At 40.1% G+C, this 20296-nt stretch overlaps 2 protein-coding genes across 3 annotated transcripts; one reads left to right on the top strand and one right to left on the bottom strand.

The window, feature by feature from the left end:
* The first annotated feature begins 1322 nt into the window (after nucleotides 1-1322).
* On the top strand, nucleotides 1323-17162 carry LOC101471455 (receptor-type tyrosine-protein phosphatase H). Of its 2 annotated transcripts, XM_076887431.1 has the most exons (25): nucleotides 1323-1694; nucleotides 2548-2713; nucleotides 2961-3215; nucleotides 3326-3571; nucleotides 3687-3950; nucleotides 4257-4511; nucleotides 4622-4867; nucleotides 4983-5246; nucleotides 5553-5807; nucleotides 5918-6163; nucleotides 6279-6542; nucleotides 7219-7491; nucleotides 7991-8248; nucleotides 8371-8601; nucleotides 9293-9550; nucleotides 9708-9801; nucleotides 9885-9938; nucleotides 10052-10133; nucleotides 10283-10373; nucleotides 10485-10561; nucleotides 10740-10874; nucleotides 14881-15003; nucleotides 15195-15355; nucleotides 15945-16080; nucleotides 16685-17162. In XM_076887431.1, exons 1-25 carry the CDS (start codon nucleotides 1632-1634, stop codon nucleotides 16841-16843), a joined length of 4656 nt encoding a protein of 1551 aa, XP_076743546.1. In that variant the 5' UTR covers nucleotides 1323-1631; the 3' UTR covers nucleotides 16844-17162. The 2 variants fall into 2 exon arrangements, with proteins under 2 accessions (XP_076743546.1, XP_076743547.1); XM_076887432.1 differs by lacking the exon at nucleotides 6279-6542 and having other exon boundaries at nucleotides 1324-1694.
* si:dkey-197c15.6 (putative nuclease HARBI1) lies at nucleotides 17068-19904 on the bottom strand. The gene is made up of 2 exons (XM_004571384.3): nucleotides 19038-19904; nucleotides 17068-17645 (listed from the first exon to the last, which is right to left on the bottom strand). Exons 1-2 carry the CDS (start codon nucleotides 19723-19725, stop codon nucleotides 17215-17217), a joined length of 1119 nt encoding a protein of 372 aa, XP_004571441.2. The 5' UTR covers nucleotides 19726-19904; the 3' UTR covers nucleotides 17068-17214.
* Nucleotides 19905-20296: the final 392 nt, after the last annotated feature.

The following is a 20296-nucleotide window of genomic DNA, read 5'->3' as shown; positions in this document are numbered from 1 at the left end:
ATAAATGCGTTTGTGGTTTTAGGAGCCATAATATATGCTATTTATTACTTTACCATGGCAACTATCTCTTCCAGTTACTGGAACAAGGGATGTGGTTTGAAAATATTTCCCGATTCTCTTTTAGGATGTGATTTGAACAAGGAAGATGAGCAAAGTTCTAGTACTTTCTGTGAAGCTGTTCCAGTGCAGCTTTGATCCCTACACTGAGGGAGATTAGAGCTTTTCACTGATGTGTTTGATGGTAGTCTTCACCATCATCATGAAAACTTTATCCTCCTGCAGTGAAACAAAGGCCAGCATATAAGTGTTCACACAGAGAGGTAAAAAGTTGCATCTATTGTATGCGGCTATAGGGCTGAAAGATTTGAGAAGTAGATTCAGTGAGGCTTGTCACGATAGCATATGCAGGTGACACATTTATTGCCATTCAAACTATTGTAACAGAAGAGGCTGCTCTAATTGTGGTATAAGAGCTCTGCCACCACTTATATTAAAGGAAAGCTGCAGAATGTGGTTTGCAAAAGCGTCATGAAACTCAAGCACCATGCTAAACAGAAGCGCATTTGTTTTTAAGACTTTCACAAGTCTTAATAACATGCAAATGATTGTGCTGAAAGCTCCCTACATAATAAAATACTGTTATTTAACTATGAATAGTCAATGCATGCACTTGTTTAAAAAGAGCTATCTTTATCCTCAGTATAACACGGAAGCTCAAAAATTGAAATGACTCCATATTAACAGATGAGGAAAACTATTATCATTTATGAATCCTAACTTCCCCATCATGTTTCCACAGTGGACAACAATTTTCTTTGAAATATCAGCACTTTTATTGAGCGCTACTCAAAATATGACACCATAAAGACTGCTGTGACTTTGTGCGCAGTTAACAGTATGAGGGTAAGTTTCTGTTCGCAGTTCCTTATTGAGATCAACCACAAGGAAGCTATAAATATCACAACTTTCTGAGACAGTGCTAAGACACAAGAAGGAGATCCACTCTGCTGTGAAAGCAATCAGCGGAGGAACCTAAACAGTGATTTTACTTAAAACCTTAAAAAAACTGGAAATTCTTAAAATAAAACAACACAAATATTATTTATTCAAAGTAGCAGTTCACAACTTTACCTGTGATCATAAACAAAAACGTCTCATCTTTTATTTGCCCATAATAAAGGCACACAAGCGGCCACAAGCATGAACAGATAAATAGCAGCTGATATGCAGCAATTACCTCCAATAAACATGTAAGAGAGGCAAATGCTCTTGATTGACGTACCTTTGACAAGCAGCACAGCATGACCGTTAATAAGGAAGTAACAGGCGGGGCAAAGGTCTCTGTAGTTGTACAAGGCCAGAAAGGAGAAGCAGTTATTTACTTAGTCACTTGCCAATATGAAAAGGGACCAGAGGTTACGAGAGGAGGATGTAGCTAAGAATTAAAAGTCAACAACTTTGAATTAAAGTTATCATAGTGCATGTCAGAGAAATTCTTTGCCAAGCTTAAGTGTGGTTTTTGTCAACATACCAGCAGAGGTGCTGAAAATAGCAGCTACAAGGTTATCCGGGGAAAACAAAGGAATTGAACAAGTTCAAAGTATGTGTGCCAGTTAGGAGTCCTGAAGACGATGAAGCTTTTATCCCTTATCTCAGACCACTTGTTGCTCTGTGTCTTCCTGAGTCTACTTTGGGTAAGTTTTTTTTTTACCTTTCACTTTGATGGTGATCAGATAGCGAAGCTCAGTGTAGGTTACCCTTGACAAAAGGAAGCAGTGCAGTCAAAACCACAGTGAAGCCTAAATGCATGACATGCTTCATTATGTATTTGAAACACTATAGTTATGTTTTGTGAAATACTGGTTTGTACAGAAATACAAGAACAACAAAATCTTGTTAAACGGCATGAAAATTCTGGCCTTTTCCAGATTTTGAAACACGAATTTATTCCTTCTTTGCGACACCGATCTGTTTCCTCTGAGAACAAAAAGAGCACGAAAGAAGAAAATTCAACAATATCTTAAACACTTACACGATACAGACTTAATGATTTAATCAAATCAGATGTGGAATTTTAAAGAGTGTGTCCGAGGAGAAATGTGTTAGATATTTCATAGGCCAGTAACTGTAAGTAACTGTAGCTATAATATACAATATAATAATACATATGATTTGCATTTTTAGTAAAAGCAAACACTTAATTAATAGATTTTTTGCCAGCTCTGCGATTTTTATGTTATAGATGTTGCTAGTTGTAGAAGCTGACACATAAAATGCTAAAATAATTTGACACTGACTTATTTGTTTCCTGCACATTATTTTTTTTATTTTTAGTGAAAGTTTTTGTTCTTATAAAGCAGAATGCTCAGAGGATATCTCGAAGTATTACTGTTCACATAATGTTTGTGATATAATGTAGATGTGAAATTAAAAGCAGCAAACATCGCTCTGTGACTCTGCCACAGACTCGTGTTAACTGGGTATTCAATGGTGATTTTTTTTCACAGATTTTAGATTCTGTAGTTTTCACTCTTTTTCTGCTTTTAGGGCACAACTGACTCCAATACAACAATCACATCAACAGTGACGACGACAGTGACAGCAGGACAGAAAAGTACAGCAAAAACAACACAAAAATTTATTCCACTGGCTGAAACAAGTCCCACTCCACAAACTTCAACAGAACAAACAACATCTACAACAGCAAAAGCCCGTAAGAATGAAACACTATTTTTTTTTTAACTTTTGTTGGTTATTGGTAAAACTGAAGTGAATATCATTCTGGGTTTTTATTGTGGTAAAAGGTGAACACCACTCTCAACTCATCACAGCTCCTGATGATGTAACAAAAGGCACAGTGGTACAAAGGAATGAAAGCAGTATAGTCAGTGCTTCAGTTCTTGTTCTTTTTAAAACTTTTTTGTAACTACAACCACTGTGTGTCCTCTTTTCTTTTCCAGCTCCAGATAATGTTGACAGAGTGGATGTGACCACACAAAATGAGAACAGTATAACTCTGACCTGGAACAAGGTTAACAACATCCCAACATACATCCTGCAATATGGTAATATAACAGAAGATATTAATAAAACTGAAGAAGGACCCATAGTACATGTGGTCACTTCTCTGACTGCTGGGAGAAACTACACATTCATTCTCTTCACCACGTCTGAGGGACTCAACAGCAGTGGATACAGATTCAGTGCTGTGACAGGTTGGTGAGCACTGAACAAAATGTTCAGTCTAATTAAAACATAAACAAAATACAAGATGTTGTTGGGAACATTGTTTTAGTTTCTTTTGTGTGTGTTTTTCCTATTGTAGCTCCTTGTAATGCTAAAGAATTCAAGGCCGTTGGTCAAAATGAGACCAGCATAAAGCTGCAATGGAAAACAGTCTCCAACAGTGACAGTTATCTACTTGTGTTTAATGAAAGACAGATCAGCATTAAGACTTTTACAGAAGAATACACAGTCTCAAATTTGACTGATGGAACCAAATACACTTTCACTCTCCTCACTGTGTTTAAAAATGTCAGTAGCAGTGGAGTAAACTGCACCGCAGTCACTGGTAAGATTTTCTCTAATATAGATAAATATGCCAGAATGGACCAGCTAATTAGTAATTGAAACTTTAGCTGATGGAGAGTTTTATTGTGAAAGACACTTTCCTCTGTTATCTTTAGCTCCACAAAGTGTTAATAATGTGACTGTGGTGCATCAAAATGAGACCAGCATAACACTGCAGTGGGAAAAGGTTAAAAACATCCCAGAATACATCCTACAGTATAATAACAGCACTGACATCGAGAAGAATATCAGTGTTTCTGAAGAGGGACCCATTATATATGAGGTGTCTCCTCTGACTGCTATGACAAAGTACAACTTCACTCTCATCACTGTGTTTGAGGGAGTCAGCAGCACTGGATACTCTTTTACTGCTGTGACAGGTGGGTGATCATGAAGACTTGTGTGTTACTGGATGTTTTACTCATCTACAACAACAAAAGCCCGTAAGAATGAAACACTATACTTCGACTTTTGTTGGTTATCGGTGAAACTGAAGTGAATGTCATTCTGGGTTTTTATTCTGGTAAAAGGTGAGCGCTACTCTCAACTCATCACAGCTCCTGATGATGTAACAAAAGGCACAGTGGTACAAAGGAATGAAAGCAGTATAGTCAGTGCTTCAGTTCTTGTTCTTTTTAAAACTTTTTTGTAACTATAACCACTGTGTGTCCTCTTTTCTTTTTCAGCTCCAAATAATGTTGCCAGAGTGGATGTGACCACACAAAATGAGAGCAGTATAACTCTGACCTGGAACAAGGTTAACAACATCCCAACATACATCCTGCAATATGGTAATATAACAGAAGATATTAATAAAACTGAAGAAGGACCCATAGTACATGTGGTCACTTCTCTGACTGCTGGGACAAACTACACATTCACTCTCTTCACCACGTCTGAGGGACTCAACAGCAGTGGATACAGATTCAGTGCTGTGACAGGTTGGTGAGCACTGAACAAAACATTCAGTCTAATTAAAACATAAACAAAATACAAGATGTTGTTGGGAACATTGTTTTAGTTTCTTTTGTGTGTGTTTTTCCTATTGTAGCTCCTTGTAATGCTAAAGAATTCAAGGCCGTTGGTCAAAATGAGACCAGCATAAAGCTGCAATGGAAAACAGTCTCCAACAGTGACAGTTATCTACTTGTGTTTAATGAAAGACAGATCAGCATTAAGACTTTTACAGAAGAATACACAGTCTCAAATTTGACTGATGGAACCAAATACACTTTCACTCTCCTCACTGTGTTTAAAAATGTCAGTAGCAGTGGAGTAAACTGCACCGCAGTCACTGGTAAGATTTTCTCTAATATAGATAAATATGCCAGAATGGACCAGCTAATTAGTAATTGAAACTTTAGCTGATGGAGAGTTTTATTGTGAAAGACACTTTCCTCTGTTATCTTTAGCTCCACAAAGTGTTAATAATGTGACTGTGGTGCATCAAAATGAGACCAGCATAACACTGCAGTGGGAAAAGGTTAAAAACATCCCAGAATACATCCTACAGTATAATAACAGCACTGACATCGAGAAGAATATCAGTGTTTCTGAAGAGGGACCCATTATATATGAGGTGTCTCCTCTGACTGCTATGACAAAGTACAACTTCACTCTCATCACTGTGTTTGAGGGAGTCAGCAGCACTGGATACTCTTTTACTGCTGTGACAGGTGGGTGATCATGAAGACTTGTGTGTTACTGGATGTTTTACTCATCTACAACAACAAAAGCCCGTAAGAATGAAACACTATACTTCGACTTTTGTTGGTTATCGGTGAAACTGAAGTGAATGTCATTCTGGGTTTTTATTCTGGTAAAAGGTGAGCGCTACTCTCAACTCATCACAGCTCCTGATGATGTAACAAAAGGCACAGTGGTACAAAGGAATGAAAGCAGTATAGTCAGTGCTTCAGTTCTTGTTCTTTTTAAAACTTTTTTGTAACTATAACCACTGTGTGTCCTCTTTTCTTTTTCAGCTCCAAATAATGTTGCCAGAGTGGATGTGACCACACAAAATGAGAGCAGTATAACTCTGACCTGGAACAAGGTTAACAACATCCCAACATACATCCTGCAATATGGTAATATAACAGAAGATATTAATAAAACTGAAGAAGGACCCATAGTACATGTGGTCACTTCTCTGACTGCTGGGACAAACTACACATTCACTCTCTTCACCACGTCTGAGGGACTCAACAGCAGTGGATACAGATTCAGTGCTGTGACAGGTTGGTGAGCACTGAACAAAACATTCAGTCTAATTAAAACATAAACAAAATACAAGATGTTGTTGGGAACATTGTTTTAGTTTCTTTTGTGTGTGTTTTTCCTATTGTAGCTCCTTGTAATGCTAAAGAATTCAAGGCCGTTGGTCAAAATGAGACCAGCATAAAGCTGCAATGGAAAACAGTCTCCAACAGTGACAGTTATCTACTTGTGTTTAATGAAAGACAGATCAGCATTAAGACTTTTACAGAAGAATACACAGTCTCAAATTTGACTGATGGAACCAAATACACTTTCACTCTCCTCACTGTGTTTAAAAATGTCAGTAGCAGTGGAGTAAACTGCACCGCAGTCACTGGTAAGATTTTCTCTAATATAGATAAATATGCCAGAATGGACCAGCTAATTAGTAATTGAAACTTTAGCTGATGGAGAGTTTTATTGTGAAAGACACTTTCCTCTGTTATCTTTAGCTCCACAAAGTGTTAATAATGCGACTGTGGTACATCAAAATGAGACCAGCATAACACTGCAGTGGGAAAAGGTTAAAAACATCCCAGAATACATCCTACAGTATAATAACAGCACTGACATCGAGAAGAATATCAGTGTTTCTGAAGAGGGACCCATTATATATGAGGTGTCTCCTCTGACTGCTATGACAAAGTACAATTTCACTCTCATCACTGTGTTTGAGGGAGTCAGCAGCACTGGATACTCTTTTACTGCTGTGACAGGTGGGTGATCATGAAGACTTGTGTGTTACTGGATGTTTTACTTATGGAAATCCTCTCACAAACTCCTGTATTTAGGTTTCTTTACAACAGATGGGTAATGTTGGGGATGTTATGTGATTTGTAAATAAACGTTTGCAATGGTTTTTACAGTTACAGTTTTTTTGGACCATGCTTATATAATAGCTCCTCATAACATAAATATTGTAACACTGAACATGTCAAATACTACCCCCACCTTTAATCCTAGACTGGTTTAGGAGGTTAACAAATTAAAAGCATCTAAAACAGTCATAATCCTTGAGAGGGACTTGGTAAGGTGCTTTTTTGTCTGATGTACATTTACAACATTAGACAGGAGAAACTTGAAATCAGATTTTTATACTTACTAAAAGCTTAGGAAACCAAAATGGTTACTTAAGGATGTCATTTGTGAATCAGACTTTTTAAAATTGTCTTTATTTCATCTTTAGCTCCTTATAATTCACAGCAACTGCATTTGAATCTGACTAAATGAGACCAGAGCTTCATTTATTTATTAACATATGTGTGTTGCTTGTCACTATGAGTGCCTTAAAAGGAAAAAGTAACATCTATTTATGCTTCTGACCCACAGTATTTTTTAAAAATATGTCTCAGATTTTGTATTCTTCTGAAATCATTCTTTGTCCTCTTTCAGCTCCAGAAAATGTCCACAATATGACTGTGACACAAAATGAGAACAGTATAACTCTGATGTGGAAGAAGGTTAACGACATACTAACATACATCCTAGAATATGACAGCGATAATATTGTTATTGGCAAGAATGACATGGACGGATGCACGACATCAGGTGCATCAGTTACATGTGTGGTCTCTTCTCTGACTGCTGGGACAAACTACAATTTTACCCTCTTTACTGTGTTTGAGAACGTCAGCAGCTCTGGATACAACTTTAGTGCACCGACAGGTATGTAATCAAGTGGTTTTTTTTAAACTGTTTGTTTTCCTTTGTAAAATTGTCTTTATTTCATCTTTAGCTCCTGATACAATATATTTAAAAGGGCAATATAAGTCCAAGTGAAATGTCCATGTTTTCCTTCTGGCCTGCAGTGCCATTTATCCATCAAGGCTCCACCCACCAACCATATCTCTGAGAAGAAGGAAGTGTGCATCTAACCCTGATGATAGGCTTGTGCTTGTAATAGAGCAGCAAATATGAATGATGTGCTCTTAGCAAGCAGCATGCTTAATTATTATATTTTATATGTAATTATTTTATTATTTGTATATATAGTTATTATTTATTCAATTAATTTTAATGCTGAGTGCCATTTAGCTCACACACCTATTCAGGCTTAAGTATGTAAAAGCTTGTGATAACTGAACTAGCTCTATACTCCTGTATTTCATTTTAAAAGAAAAAGATGAACAAATTCCACTTCTGAGTTTTGTTTTTGTTTTTTCAGTTCCACCAGTGGTGCCTTGGGTCAGTGTGACTGAACGATTTACTAACAGCATAACTCTAGAGTGGGAGAACATGAATAAAGCCTGGCAATACGAGCTTCAAATCAATGGTGATGTGCCAAGTAGTGTGTCAGACGTCTCCTCAGATACAATCAGAAAAGTAGTGACATCTCTTCAGCCTGGATCACAGTATGATTTCAGCTTAACCACAGTGTTTGCTGGACTCAGGAGCACTCCTTATACGAATTTCACAGTAACAGGTAAACAAACCCCCAAAACATCTCTGTGTTAGACTTTTATAACTTTTTCTTGTCTCTATTCAATGAGTTGTATAAAAAAAGAATCAGGTTCTTGCGTATAACTATTTTCTCACCCATTTCAGCCATCGACTGTGCCAGTGCAGACTGGAAAGTTACCAACTCATCAATCAAAGCAAAGATTGAAGGCTTGTTTTCGACCGCAACGGCCCGTAATGGATCTAACGTTCATATCAGTGATGGACGTGAAAATGTGTTGTTTACTGGACTTTACCCTGGTGCCACCTATAACATCTCTCTTGTCTATGAAAAGTCTTCCAGAGTTTTCTTGCAGTGTGAACACAAATTAACAATTTGTGAGTACAACAGAAACCATTTGAAGGACTAGAATCTGTAAATTAGTATTTAAGAACTTAAAGTAATAACTTTAACTTTCCTGAAAGATGAAGTGTGAATTCTTGTGATTTAGTTTTTAATTTTTACTCTTGCATTCAAATTTTAATCTTGAAAAAGTTTATTGCAGAAAAATAATTTTATGTACAATTTATATACCACAGGTTAACACACATATTTAATATGATTCAGTATGAATACATGAGTTTCAACCAAGTATCATTTTATTATTAACTAACTTATTAGTTTTGATAAATAATCTCAACAAATTAAAAAGGCTAAAACAGAAAATTCTAACTTCTGTAAGGCAGGAATTATTTTTGTGACTTGAGCTGTTAATCAATCATTACTACAGATTGTTTTTTTTAATTATAATTATATACAGACTGAGTAATTCTTTCAATGTCTAAGTTTGAGGTCTTCATTCTTTGTTTTTATATGAAAATCCAAAAATTTATTATTAACTTTTTAAAGAATAAGAGCACTGCTTTGACCTAAAAGTAAGACAAATAATCTTTCTACTTTAGAACAAATTTCTACTTTTTCTACTTTAGAACAAAGTTTTGTAGTATAAAAAGTTTCATTATATTTACTATAAGTCATATATTTTCTGCTTTAGTTTTGACTGTAAAACCTTTTTCTTGTTTTACTCAGTTCCTCCTAATCTAAATGCTCACTGTGAGTACTGGGCAGCTGGATACTCTGTTCTTATTAAATGGACAGACCCAGAGGGCGAGTGGACTAATGCGGAGGTGAATGTGACTGGAAAGACTCACACAGTAGCTAGTCCTGAAACTGAGATCACAATCAATGGATTCCAACCTGCCAAAAAATATAAAGTGTCTGTAACTTCAATGTCTGGGGTGAGGAGTTCTGAACCGCATGTGTTTTACTGCCAAACTGATCCAAGGGGTGAGTAAAAGTAACTATATTACCATGTTGCTGCTTGTAATCATAACAGTATACAGTATTTTCAACTTTGACTTGATTGTTTCATTTCACGCAAGTGTAAAAAATAAACCTCTAAACTTTTCAACTTCATTGCTAACTATGCTTTTGCTCCCTTTAGGAGTTATTGCAGGGTCCGTATTTGGTGTGCTTCTTTTTGGTCTCCTGGTTGCTCTGGTTGTCTTAATTTTCCTCAAAAGACCAGATATTATTAGGTGGGTCTCACTTCACCGACAAGAATAAAGTAAATTCAATTAATACATTTATCAAATTTAATGTCTTAATTTTGATCCTGCAGCAGAAAGAAGTCTTCATTCATTGGTGGATCCAAAGTATCTAACACACAGAGCAAGTAAGTGTTTTTTTTACAATGACAATTACCCACAATGAAGAAAAACATTAATTATGGCAAAATTAATTAATAAAATTGAGAGAGTTATGTTTTATTTATTTATTTATTTTTAGATCTATTCCTGCTGCAAAGTTTCCGGACCACTTCCATCAGCTGAGTTTGGACGAGAACAGAGGCTTCAGCGAGGAATATGAGGTGCATAAAAAGATCAAGATTTTTTTTCCTCTTCTGCTTCTGTGTGTTCCTGTTTTTGTGTCTTTACTGTTTTATTTCTTACCATTTTATTTGTTTTATGATGGCCAGTATCTCAGTTTCATGCTTTGTTATCTGCTACGTTCATGCAGTGCCTCGCTCCTGTTGGAACAGACCAGACACGAAAGACTGCTATTCTACCTGAAAACAAAGCGAAGAATCGTTTCAATAACGTCTTGCCATGTGAGTCTCTCCTCTGACTGTTGAACCGTGCTGTTGTGAGCTCAGTCTAGCAGTCTATGTCAGGACTACTGGAGGTGCACTGGAGTTAAATCACCTGTTTTCTCATATTAGATGACTGGTGTCGTGTGAAGCTCACTACATCAGATCCTGATGGAATTTCAGACTATATCAATGCCAATTACATGCCGGTAAGTGTTACATTAAGATAAAGTTCAGTGAAGATCTCTTTATAACTACACCATACAGAAAGCATATAAACAAGCACCTTTGTGCGATTTCATGAGCTTTCTTTTTTCATTTCTATAACGAGCAGAAGATATACAAGCTAAATTAGTCTACATATTAACTTTGTCCACTGCTTTTCAGGGCTACAGCAGTAACAGAGAGTACATTGCCACTCAGGGCCCTCTGCCCTCTACTGTTAATGATTTCTGGAGAATGATTTGGGAACAAAGAGTTAAGAGGATCGTTATGGTAACCAACTGCATTGAAGGAGGGCGGGTAAGTCTTCAGGAAAATCTTAAAATGTTTTATTGATAGTCTTTCAAGGAAGTTGTTGTCAGGAGGAAACATACTGGTCACTTCACAAAGAAGAGATCAAGATCTATGATTAAAATACATTTTGTATGTGTCAAAGGAGCTTGCAAAGAAAAGCGTCTGGACTTCTTTAAGTTGCTTGAAGACGTTTCACCTCTCATGCGAGAAGCTTCTTCAGTTCTAAGGTCAAATGGTGGAGAGTCCCAGATATAAACCTAGTGGGAGTAACCCCCCACAGAGGGACAAAAGGACCCCCTGATGATATTCTAATCGCCTGAGCCAAGGTGTGAAACTGGGCGTGGGTCCCAATCAGCCAGGGTTTTGGGTATGTTCATTGTGAAACCTGGCCCCACCTTATCATGCGAATTCCTGAGGTCAGATGGCCCAGGATGTGAGTGGGCGTTAAGGCGTCTGGGAAGGGATCTCAAAACTGGATTATAGATGGCAGAGAGTTGGTGTCGTAAACCCCCGCCTCTGTTCAAAGATGGTCGCTCACAGTGGACATAGATGGCTTCTTTCACTCCTCTTTCAAACCATCTGTCCTCTCTGTCCAAAATGTGAACGTTGGCATCCTCGAAAGAGTGTCCTTTATCCTTAAGATGCAGATGGACTGCTGAGTCTTGTACTGTGGAGGTGGCTCTTCTGTGTTGTGCCATGCGCTTGTGAAGTGGCTGTTTGGTCTCTCCAATGTAGAGGTCTGAGCATTCCTCGCTGCACTGTACAGCATACACTATATTGTTAAGTTTGTGTTTTGGCGTTTTGTCTTTCGGGTGAACCAGTTTCTGTCTGAGCGTGTTACTGGGTCTGAAATACACTGGGATGTCATGCTTGGAGAAAACTCTCCTGAGTTTCTCTGATACACCGGCTACATAGGGGATGACAATGTTGTTGCGTCTGTCCTTCTTATCCTCCCTCGCTGGTGTCTGGTCTTCTTTTCTGTGCCTCTTTGCTGACTTTAAGAACGCCCATTTAGGATAGCCGCACGTTTTGAGTGCTTCCTTTACATGTGTGTGTTCCTTCTTTTTTCCTTCAGGCTTAGAGGGAACATGTTCTGCCCGGTGGTGTAGGGTCCTAATTACTCCAAGTTTGTGTTCCAAAGGGTAATGGGAGTCAAAGAGGAGGTACTGGTCCGTGTGTGTGGGCTTCCGGTAAACTTCGATGTTGAGTTTGCCGTTCTCTTCAATGTGCATGGCGCAGTCCAGGAAAGGCAGACAGTTGTCCTTTGTGTCTTCCCTGGTGAACTCGATGTTTTTATCCACAGCGTTAATGTGCGCAGTGAAGGATTCCACTTCTTGTGTCTTGATTTTGACCCAGGTGTCATCCACATATCTGTACCAGTGGCTGGGTACTCTCCCTTTGAAAGAGCCAAGAGCCTTCCTTTCCACTTCCTCCATGTAAAGGTTGGCTACAATAGGTGACACGGGGGAGCCCATGGCACAGCCATGTTTTTGTCTGTAAAAGCCTTCGTTGTATTTGAAATACACTCAACAAAAATATAAACGCAACACCTTTGTTACTGCTCCCATTCCCCATGGGATGGACGTAGAGACCTAAAATTCATTCCAGATACACAATATAACCATCCCTCCCAAACAGTGGTCACAAATCAGTCCAAATGTGTGGTAGTGGGCACATCTGCTATATTGAGATAATCCATCCCACCTCACAGGTGTGCCACATCAGGATGCTGATCTGACATCATGAGTAGTGCACAGGTGTACCTCAGACTGCCCACAACAAAAGGCCACCCTGGAATGTGCAGTTTTTTGTGCTATTGGGGGTCTGGGGACCCAGAACCGGTCAGTATCTGGTGTGACCACCATTTGCCTCATGCAGTGCAACACATCGTCGCATGGAGTCTATCAGATTGTCAATTGTAGCCTGTGGAATGTTGGTCCACTCCACTTCAATGGCTGTGCGAGGTTGTTGGATATTCGTGGGAACTGGTACACGCTGTCGTATACGCCGGTCAAGCACATCCCGAACATGCTCAATGGGTGACATGTCCGGTGAGTATGCTGGCCATGCAAGAACTGGGACATTCTCAGCTGCCGTCTGCCCTGAACAATGTGAACCATGATTCATCCGTGAAGCGCACACCTCTCCAACGTGCCAGACGCCATCGAATGTGAGCATTTGCCCACACAAGTCTGTTACGGCGACGAGCTGGAGTCAGGTCAAGACCCCGATGAGGACGACGGGCATGCAGTTGAGCGTCCCTGAGACGGTTTCTGACAGTTTGTGCAGAAATTGTTTGGTTGTGCAAACCAATTGTTCCAGCAGCTGTCTGGGTGGCTGGTCTCAGACGATCTTGGAGGTGAACCTGCTGGATGTGGAGGTCCTGGGCTGGTGTGGTTACACGAGGTCTGCGGTTGTGAGGCCGGTTGGATGTGCTGCCATATTCTCTGAAACGCCTGTGGAGACGGCTTATGGTTGAGAAATGAACATTCAATGCACGGGCGACAGATCTGGTTGACATTCCTGCTGTCAGCATGCCAATTGCACGCTCCCTCATTGCTTGTGGCATCTGTGGCATTTTGCTGTGAGACAAAACTGCACATTCCAGGGTGGCCTTTTGTTGTGGGCAGTCTGAGGTACACCTGTGGACTACTCATGATGTCAGATCAGCATCCTGATGTGGCACACCTGTGAGGTGGGATGGATTATCTCAATATAGCAGATGTGCCCACTACCACACATTTGGACTGATTTGTGACCACTGTTTGGGAGGGATGGTTATATTGTGTATCTGGAATGAATTTTAGGTCTCTACGTCCATCCCATGGGGAATGGGAGCAGTAACAAAGGTGTTGCGTTTATATTTTTGTTGAGTGTATGTAGTGGTGAGGCAGAGGTCTAACAGTGTGCAGATCTGATCGGGTGTGAAGTTGGTCCTGTCCTCCAAGGAGCTGTCTTCTTGTAGTCATTTTCTGACAGTCTCCACGGCCTCCGTGGTGGGTATGCAAGTGAAAAGAGAGACTACATCAAAGGACACCATGGTTTCATCTGGATCCAGGGTAAGTTTCTGGACCTTTTCGGTGAAGTCGGTGGAGTTCTTGATGTGGTGTGGGGTGTTCCCCACGAGAGGCGCGAGGATGGTAGCAAGGTGTTTAGCAATGTTATACGTGGCTGAGTTTATGCTACTGACTATGGGTCTGAGTGGGACAGCTTCCTTGTGGATCTTAGGAAGTCCATAGATGCAGGGTATGGCATCCCCTGGGTAAAGGCGGTGATATGTAAGGCGGTCAATAATTTTGTGGTGTATGCTGTACAGTGCAGCGAGGAATGGTCAGACCTCTACATTGGAGAGACCAAACAGCCACTTCACAAGCGCATGGCACAACACAGAAGAGCCACCTCCACAGGACAAGACTCAGCAGTCCATCTGCATCTTAAGGATAAAGGACACTCTTTCAAGGATGCCAATGTTCACATTTTGGACAGAGAGGACAGATGGTTTGAGGAGTGAAAGAAGCCATCTATGTCCACTGTGAGCGACCATTTTTGAACAGAGGCGGGGGTTTACGACACCAACTCTCTGCCATCTATAATCCAGTTTTGAGTTCCCTTCCCAGACGCCTTAACGCCCACTCACATCCTGGGCCATCTGACCTCAGGAATTCGCATGATAAGGTGGGGCCAGGTTTCACAATGAACATACCCAAAACTCTGGCTGATTGGGACCCACGCCCAGTTTCACACCTTGGCTCAGGCGATTAGAATATCATCAGGGGGTCCTTTTGTCCCTCTGTGGGGGGTTACTCCCACTAGGTTTATATCTGGGACTCTCCACCATTTGACCTTAGAACTGAAGAAGCTTCTCGCATGAGAGGTGAAACGTCTTTAAGCAACTTAAAGAAGTCCAGACGCTTTTCTTTGCAAGCTCCTTTGACTACAATGACCTGGATGACTGAGAACCTTCACAGACATTTTGTATGTGTATTTTTTTGCTTTTTGCTCATTTTTCTAGACCAAGTGTGAACAATACTGGCCTGCAGACAGCAAGTCATGCCTTTATGGAGAGCTGTTGGTCACCATGAGATCTGAGCAACAGGAGACCAACTGGACGCTGAGAGAATTCAACCTGAAAGATGTATAAAAACTTACTTATATCTTCTGAGTGTGTGTGTAGATGGTACTAAGTAAGGCTAGAAAACATAAATAGAAAACATTGAAGGCTTTAGCTGTTAATGTTGCTTTTAAAAGAATAATGGTTGATTGATAATTGCTGTATATCAAGACATAGACATAAAGTAACTGTATATGGATATTTTCTCTTCACAGAGAAAAACCTCAGAAGAACGGACAGTTAAACATTTCCACTTTACTGCCTGGCCTGATCATGGAGTCCCAGAGTGCACAGAGGTCCTGATCCAGTTCAGAGGACTGGTGAGACAGCACATAGAGAGAGAAGGGGGCAAAGCACCAACTGTGGTTCACTGCAGGTACGAAATAAGTGTTTCCTTTTACATGGGTGCAGGGTTGCTTTTATACAATATCCACCCAGCTAGTGTGTCTGTTGTGACAGAACAGTTTGTTCAGGTTTTGTGTTTTCTAATCTGTTTTTCTTTCTGTTGTTATGTCTTGTTTTCAGCTCACTTTAGTTTCATTTTGCATTAACTAGTTTCACTTTGGTTTTTACTGTTTGGAAATGTTCCGTTTTATTGAAGCTTTAATTAGTTTCTGTGGGTTTTTTATGATTAGAACATTGAGGGTATTTGTCAGGGGTATATTTTTAAAAGTTTTGAACAGATATTACACTAAAAATTGCAAACACATGCATCAAAGCCTCACTGTGATGACAACTTTGACCAAAGACATTTCCTCAATAGGGAGGAACAGTATTGCACATTATAGTTTTTCACTTTTTTCAAAAGTCCAATTCTGCATTTTAACAGTTTTCACATCTACTTGTAGGTTCTAGTTTAGTTTTTGTTAACTACAATAACTTTGGCACAGACACAGTGACGAGAGCTTTCTATGTGACCTTAAAAACCTTTTGCTATATTATTATTACGCTTGTGTCTCTCTTAGTGCTGGAGTCGGGAGAACTGGCACTATCATTTCCCTGGATGTGCTGCTTCAGCAGTTGGAGAAAGAACAAGCAGTCGGCATCAATGCCTTCGTACACAAGATGAGACTGAGCCGACCGTACATGGTGCAGACGGAGGTAACTGTGTTAAACTGCTTCTGATTGAGCCACTACTTCCTTAATTAGCTAACCGTGTATTTCTTTATAGTCACAGCTGGTGAAACAACAAACAGACAGCACTTTATTCATCATAAGATATGCAGTTGTTTTTTTGTTTGTTTGTTTTTTAAATTGGGGTCATCATTTTTGATCATTTCATCTTAAAATATGAGTTTGAAAAGGAATTTTTTCTATTGTTCAACTTTTCAGAACAAGGCAGACTTTGTAGGTATTACCAACAGATGCCTGCTTAAAATATATTTAATGCCCAGTTTGTTAATTGCACTTGTTAAGTAGTAATTTAGACAGCAAAACACTTGATTGAAATGTTATTATAGTCTGTTTGCGACATTAGAGCCAGCATTTCTCTCTAAGGGTGTATGTCTACATCTTTTTAAGTAAGTGAGCTGAAAATTTGTTTTCATAAAACAAAGCTTTATTGGATCTTTTTGTTTGAGAAAAAAAAAGAAATGCTTTATTGTGAAACTGTTTAGCAATGTTGCCTGCAAGAAACTATCATAATCTCCCCTGGCAGAAGTTCTGCATTTCAAATGACCAACAACTTCTGGTATTTCCTTTTCAGTCTCAGTACGTTTTTCTGCACCAGTGCATCATGGACAGTCTGCAACCAAAAGACACGAATGAAGAGAACATTTATGAGAACACATACGAGAACGCAGATATGATATACGTCAATGCCACTGCCCTCCAAGAGCTCCGTCGGCAAAACACAAATGCGTAGTGTCAACCCTGCACTCAATCTTTTATGCACTTAATGAAAAACTATTTGTCTATAAGCAATATGTTGGTTTTAAACGTAATAATACAAACTATTACATCTTAACTATTTCTGTAAATGCATTGCACACTTCAGATCTTATTCAGTTTGCATCTCTTCTAAATATGTAATATTATTATTTTTGTTGTCAGTTTTTATGTGAGAAAATAGCACTCTGATGACTTGAAAATGTTTAAAAAATGAATTTATTAAAATAAGTACAAAACAAAGGAATAATTGCAAGAAATATAATATTTCACATTCACAGAAATATAAAAGCTGAGTTTTGGTGTCAGTGTGTCATTGATCCTCTTTCATAGACCAGAAACAACCCTTTATGCATCTTCTTCTGTGACGTTGCTACCTGAGGGGTCCTGACTGCTGGACACAGCAGAGAATTTACTATCAATAACTTCCTGTCTGGCTTTGAGGGCCTCCTGTTTGATCTCTACTGGCCCTGACTGCTGCTTGCCAGGATATAGCGGCTCAGCTTTACCAGCGTCAGGTGGGGGAGGGACAGAGAACTTTTTAGCGATGTTGTGCAGCACACTGCATGCTTTGATAATGTTAGACTGTTTGTTAAGTGAGCCTTCTTGTGCAAAACCAAGTTGCATCAGACACTTGAAACGCCTTTTCATGGAATCCAGTGTCGTCTGCATGACATCGAGGATCTTTGCGTGGGCCTCGTTGAAGCGGATCTCGTTGTTGTTCGCGGGCAGTGATACAGGAGTCAAGATGTGCTTGCTTAAGTAGTAGCCTTTCCCACCTTCAAATGAAACAAAAGAAAATGCAGTGAATATCAGAGCAGGAGAGCATCTCTGAACAATGTGGACCACACAGGTGCCACTCTATTGAGAGCCATTCTCGGAATACTTTGATCCCTGATTACAAACTGAGAATCTTCTAAATGCCAGAGCCCAGATCTAAATATTGATGCTGACTATGTTCTCCCTTTATGACCACAGTGTACCCATCTTCTAGTGACTCCTTTAGACAAGATAGTCGCCATGTCACAAAGCTCAATTCATGTAAAACTGGTTTCTTGAGCATGAAAATGAGCTCCCTGTACTGAAATGGCCTCCACAACTCAAAGTGAGAATCACAGTGGGGAAGAAAGAACTTTGAACGTGAGATGTTAATGCTAGATATGCTGGTCTAAGTATTTCACAACTGTCTGCTGGGATTTCCTCACACAAGCGCTGGAGTTTACATATAATGGTAGGAAAAAGAAAATATCCAGTGAGCAGCAGTTCCCTGGCAGCAAACAGCTTATAATGTTAGAGGTCAGAGAAAAATGGCCAGACTGCTTTGATCTGCTAGGAAGGCAAAAGTAACCACGATTGAGGTATGCAGAAGGTCATCTGTGAAAACACCTGAAGCCAATGGACTACTACAGCAGAAGACCACAATGGGTGCGACAGTCGTCAGCTAAAAACAGGAAACTGAGGCCACAGTTTGCACTGGCTCATCGAAACTGGACGACAGAAGAATGGGATGTGGTGATCAGGGAGATTCCCGTTATGGATGTGCAGCTGACAAATCTGCAGCAATCTGATATGAATCAAGAAACCTTGACCAAAATCTCTGACGAAATTTTCCAGCACCCTGTTGAATCTAGGTCATGAATAATAACGTAATAATGCATTAATAACATGCCCAGTAAGTTTATGTGTAAGAAGTTAAAACACTATTTTATTTGTGTTTTATGTAAATAGAATGAAATATTCCAGCGAAATCAACTGTTTGCCAAGAAGTTAATACTTTTGCCAACTGTCAATTTAGCCTTTTTCAGGGAATAGAAACACTAAAGAGCAGGTTTGTTCTTTCTGGGAATAACTGCCTTGCATTCATTGCCTTAACTTATATCTGTATCTTTGCATCCCTCATACACCTTTACTTAATCAAGGGATCTTTACACCTTTCTGGAAGGGTTATTGCTGGGTGACCCAAGTAGGGGAGGTGCAGAATTTCGGGTAGTTTAGATGATGGGGTGGGGTCTTCCTGGGCGTCTTCTTGTTGCTAGGCAACCAGTCATCGTCAGACGCAAACAGATGATAGTTTTGTAGGTTTTTATGCTTGACTTGATACCTCACTGTGCTTTCACTCCAGTTTACATTTCTAAATAAACATTTGCACAAGAGGTCATCACTGCTCTTACCAATCAACCAGAACGGGCTGAGCAGGTCCTCTTGCATTTCCCTTCCTTTAAAGGAGGAGTCCCACATCTCTTGCTCAAACGTGCCACCAACACAGCACTTTTCAACACTCAGTATGTTGCCGTCGCAGTCGCATATGATCTGGCTTACAACCGATGTGTAACCAAGGGCATTGATAAAAGACCTGAAAGCGTCCTTTTCATATGGAGATGCTCTGATCTTGAAGTGCGCAGGAGCCAAGACGCCCAGCACGTTTGGGATTTCACAGAATTTCTCTATCTTTAAGGCGACATTAGTTCTGGCGTCCAGGGTTAGCGGGAAAGAGATGAATACATCGGACATCCCTGCTATGACTCCCGAGATTGTACCGACCACAGTCGTGGGGCAGTCCGTCTGCCTCAGTCCGGCTTTCTGCAGCACGGCAGTGGTGGAGACCCCATGTGCGTAATAATTGAGCGCCACCATGACCATCTCGTCCACGAGCAGCTGAGATTTCTTGGGGGCGGCGTCCTTCATGCGGATGCGGACGGCGTCTGCGATGAACAGGATGCAGGGTCTGCTCAGGTGGAACAACTGAAAAAGAGCTTCATCGTCGAAAGTGTCAAAACAGCTCGAAGCTCCGCATTCTGCCTCGTTTTGTGCCAGGAGCTCCTCCTGGACCGCAAGCCACACAGGCACGGCGAAAGCCATTAGTCTTTACTCCGAAGTATTTAAACAAGCAAAGATCCCCCACGGAGTGCCCGAAATCGTTCCCAAACAACGTCTTCTTCTCCTTTGGCTTGGCAGACTGGACGCTGGGCGGCGTGCTGCTGCCCTCTGCTGTTCACTTGTGTCCCTGTGTCGACAGCGCTCTCTGTGTTGTTACATATTGCAGGATTATGCGGACACTCGCCCAATTTCGTAATCTTGTTCCGGTTATGCACGTTGATTAAAGCGCAACAACAAATCTCCTGGTTGCCTGGTGTTTGTTTAACGTTTAGGCTAAAGCGATCCGTTATCGCCACCTAGTGGACAGCAATAAAAAATATTTGAAAAAGACTGCAGCTCATAATGTGTAAACAAGTTGTGTTAACATACAGTTAAACAGGTGTACCTAATAAAGTGGCTGGTGACCAAAAACCAAAAATTTATTGTGGGATAAAATGCTAAAAACTGCCTCTTATTCTCTGGGATAATCAAGTGCAGATTTCATTTGCAGCTTTAGTAATGATTCAGATGCAGATTGGGCATAAATAATTATCTGGAGCCACTTTTAATTTAG

This window comes from Maylandia zebra, linkage group LG8, assembly GCF_041146795.1.
Source record: "Maylandia zebra isolate NMK-2024a linkage group LG8, Mzebra_GT3a, whole genome shotgun sequence".
NCBI lineage: Eukaryota > Metazoa > Chordata > Actinopteri > Cichliformes > Cichlidae > Maylandia > Maylandia zebra.
The sequence above is the reverse complement of the archived record's forward strand: the minus strand, read 5'-3'. Positions and strand labels throughout refer to the sequence as shown.

Bases quoted from the DNA above. Each gene is read 5' to 3' on its own strand.
- LOC101471455 (XM_076887431.1), top strand. From the start codon at position 1,632: ATGAAGCTTTTATCCCTTATCTCAGACCACTTGTTGCTCTGTGTCTTC. The intron at 5,247-5,552 runs GTGGGTGATCAT...TTTCTTTTTCAG, and splicing joins CTCTTTTACTGCTGTGACAG to CTCCAAATAATGTTGCCAGA. The intron at 5,808-5,917 runs GTTGGTGAGCAC...TTCCTATTGTAG, and splicing joins CAGATTCAGTGCTGTGACAG to CTCCTTGTAATGCTAAAGAA.
- si:dkey-197c15.6 (XM_004571384.3), bottom strand. From the start codon at position 19,725: ATGGCTTTCGCCGTGCCTGTGTGGCTTGCGGTCCAGGAGGAGCTCCTG. The intron at 17,646-19,037 runs GTAAGAGCAGTG...TTTCATTTGAAG, and splicing joins CAGCCCGTTCTGGTTGATTG to GTGGGAAAGGCTACTACTTA.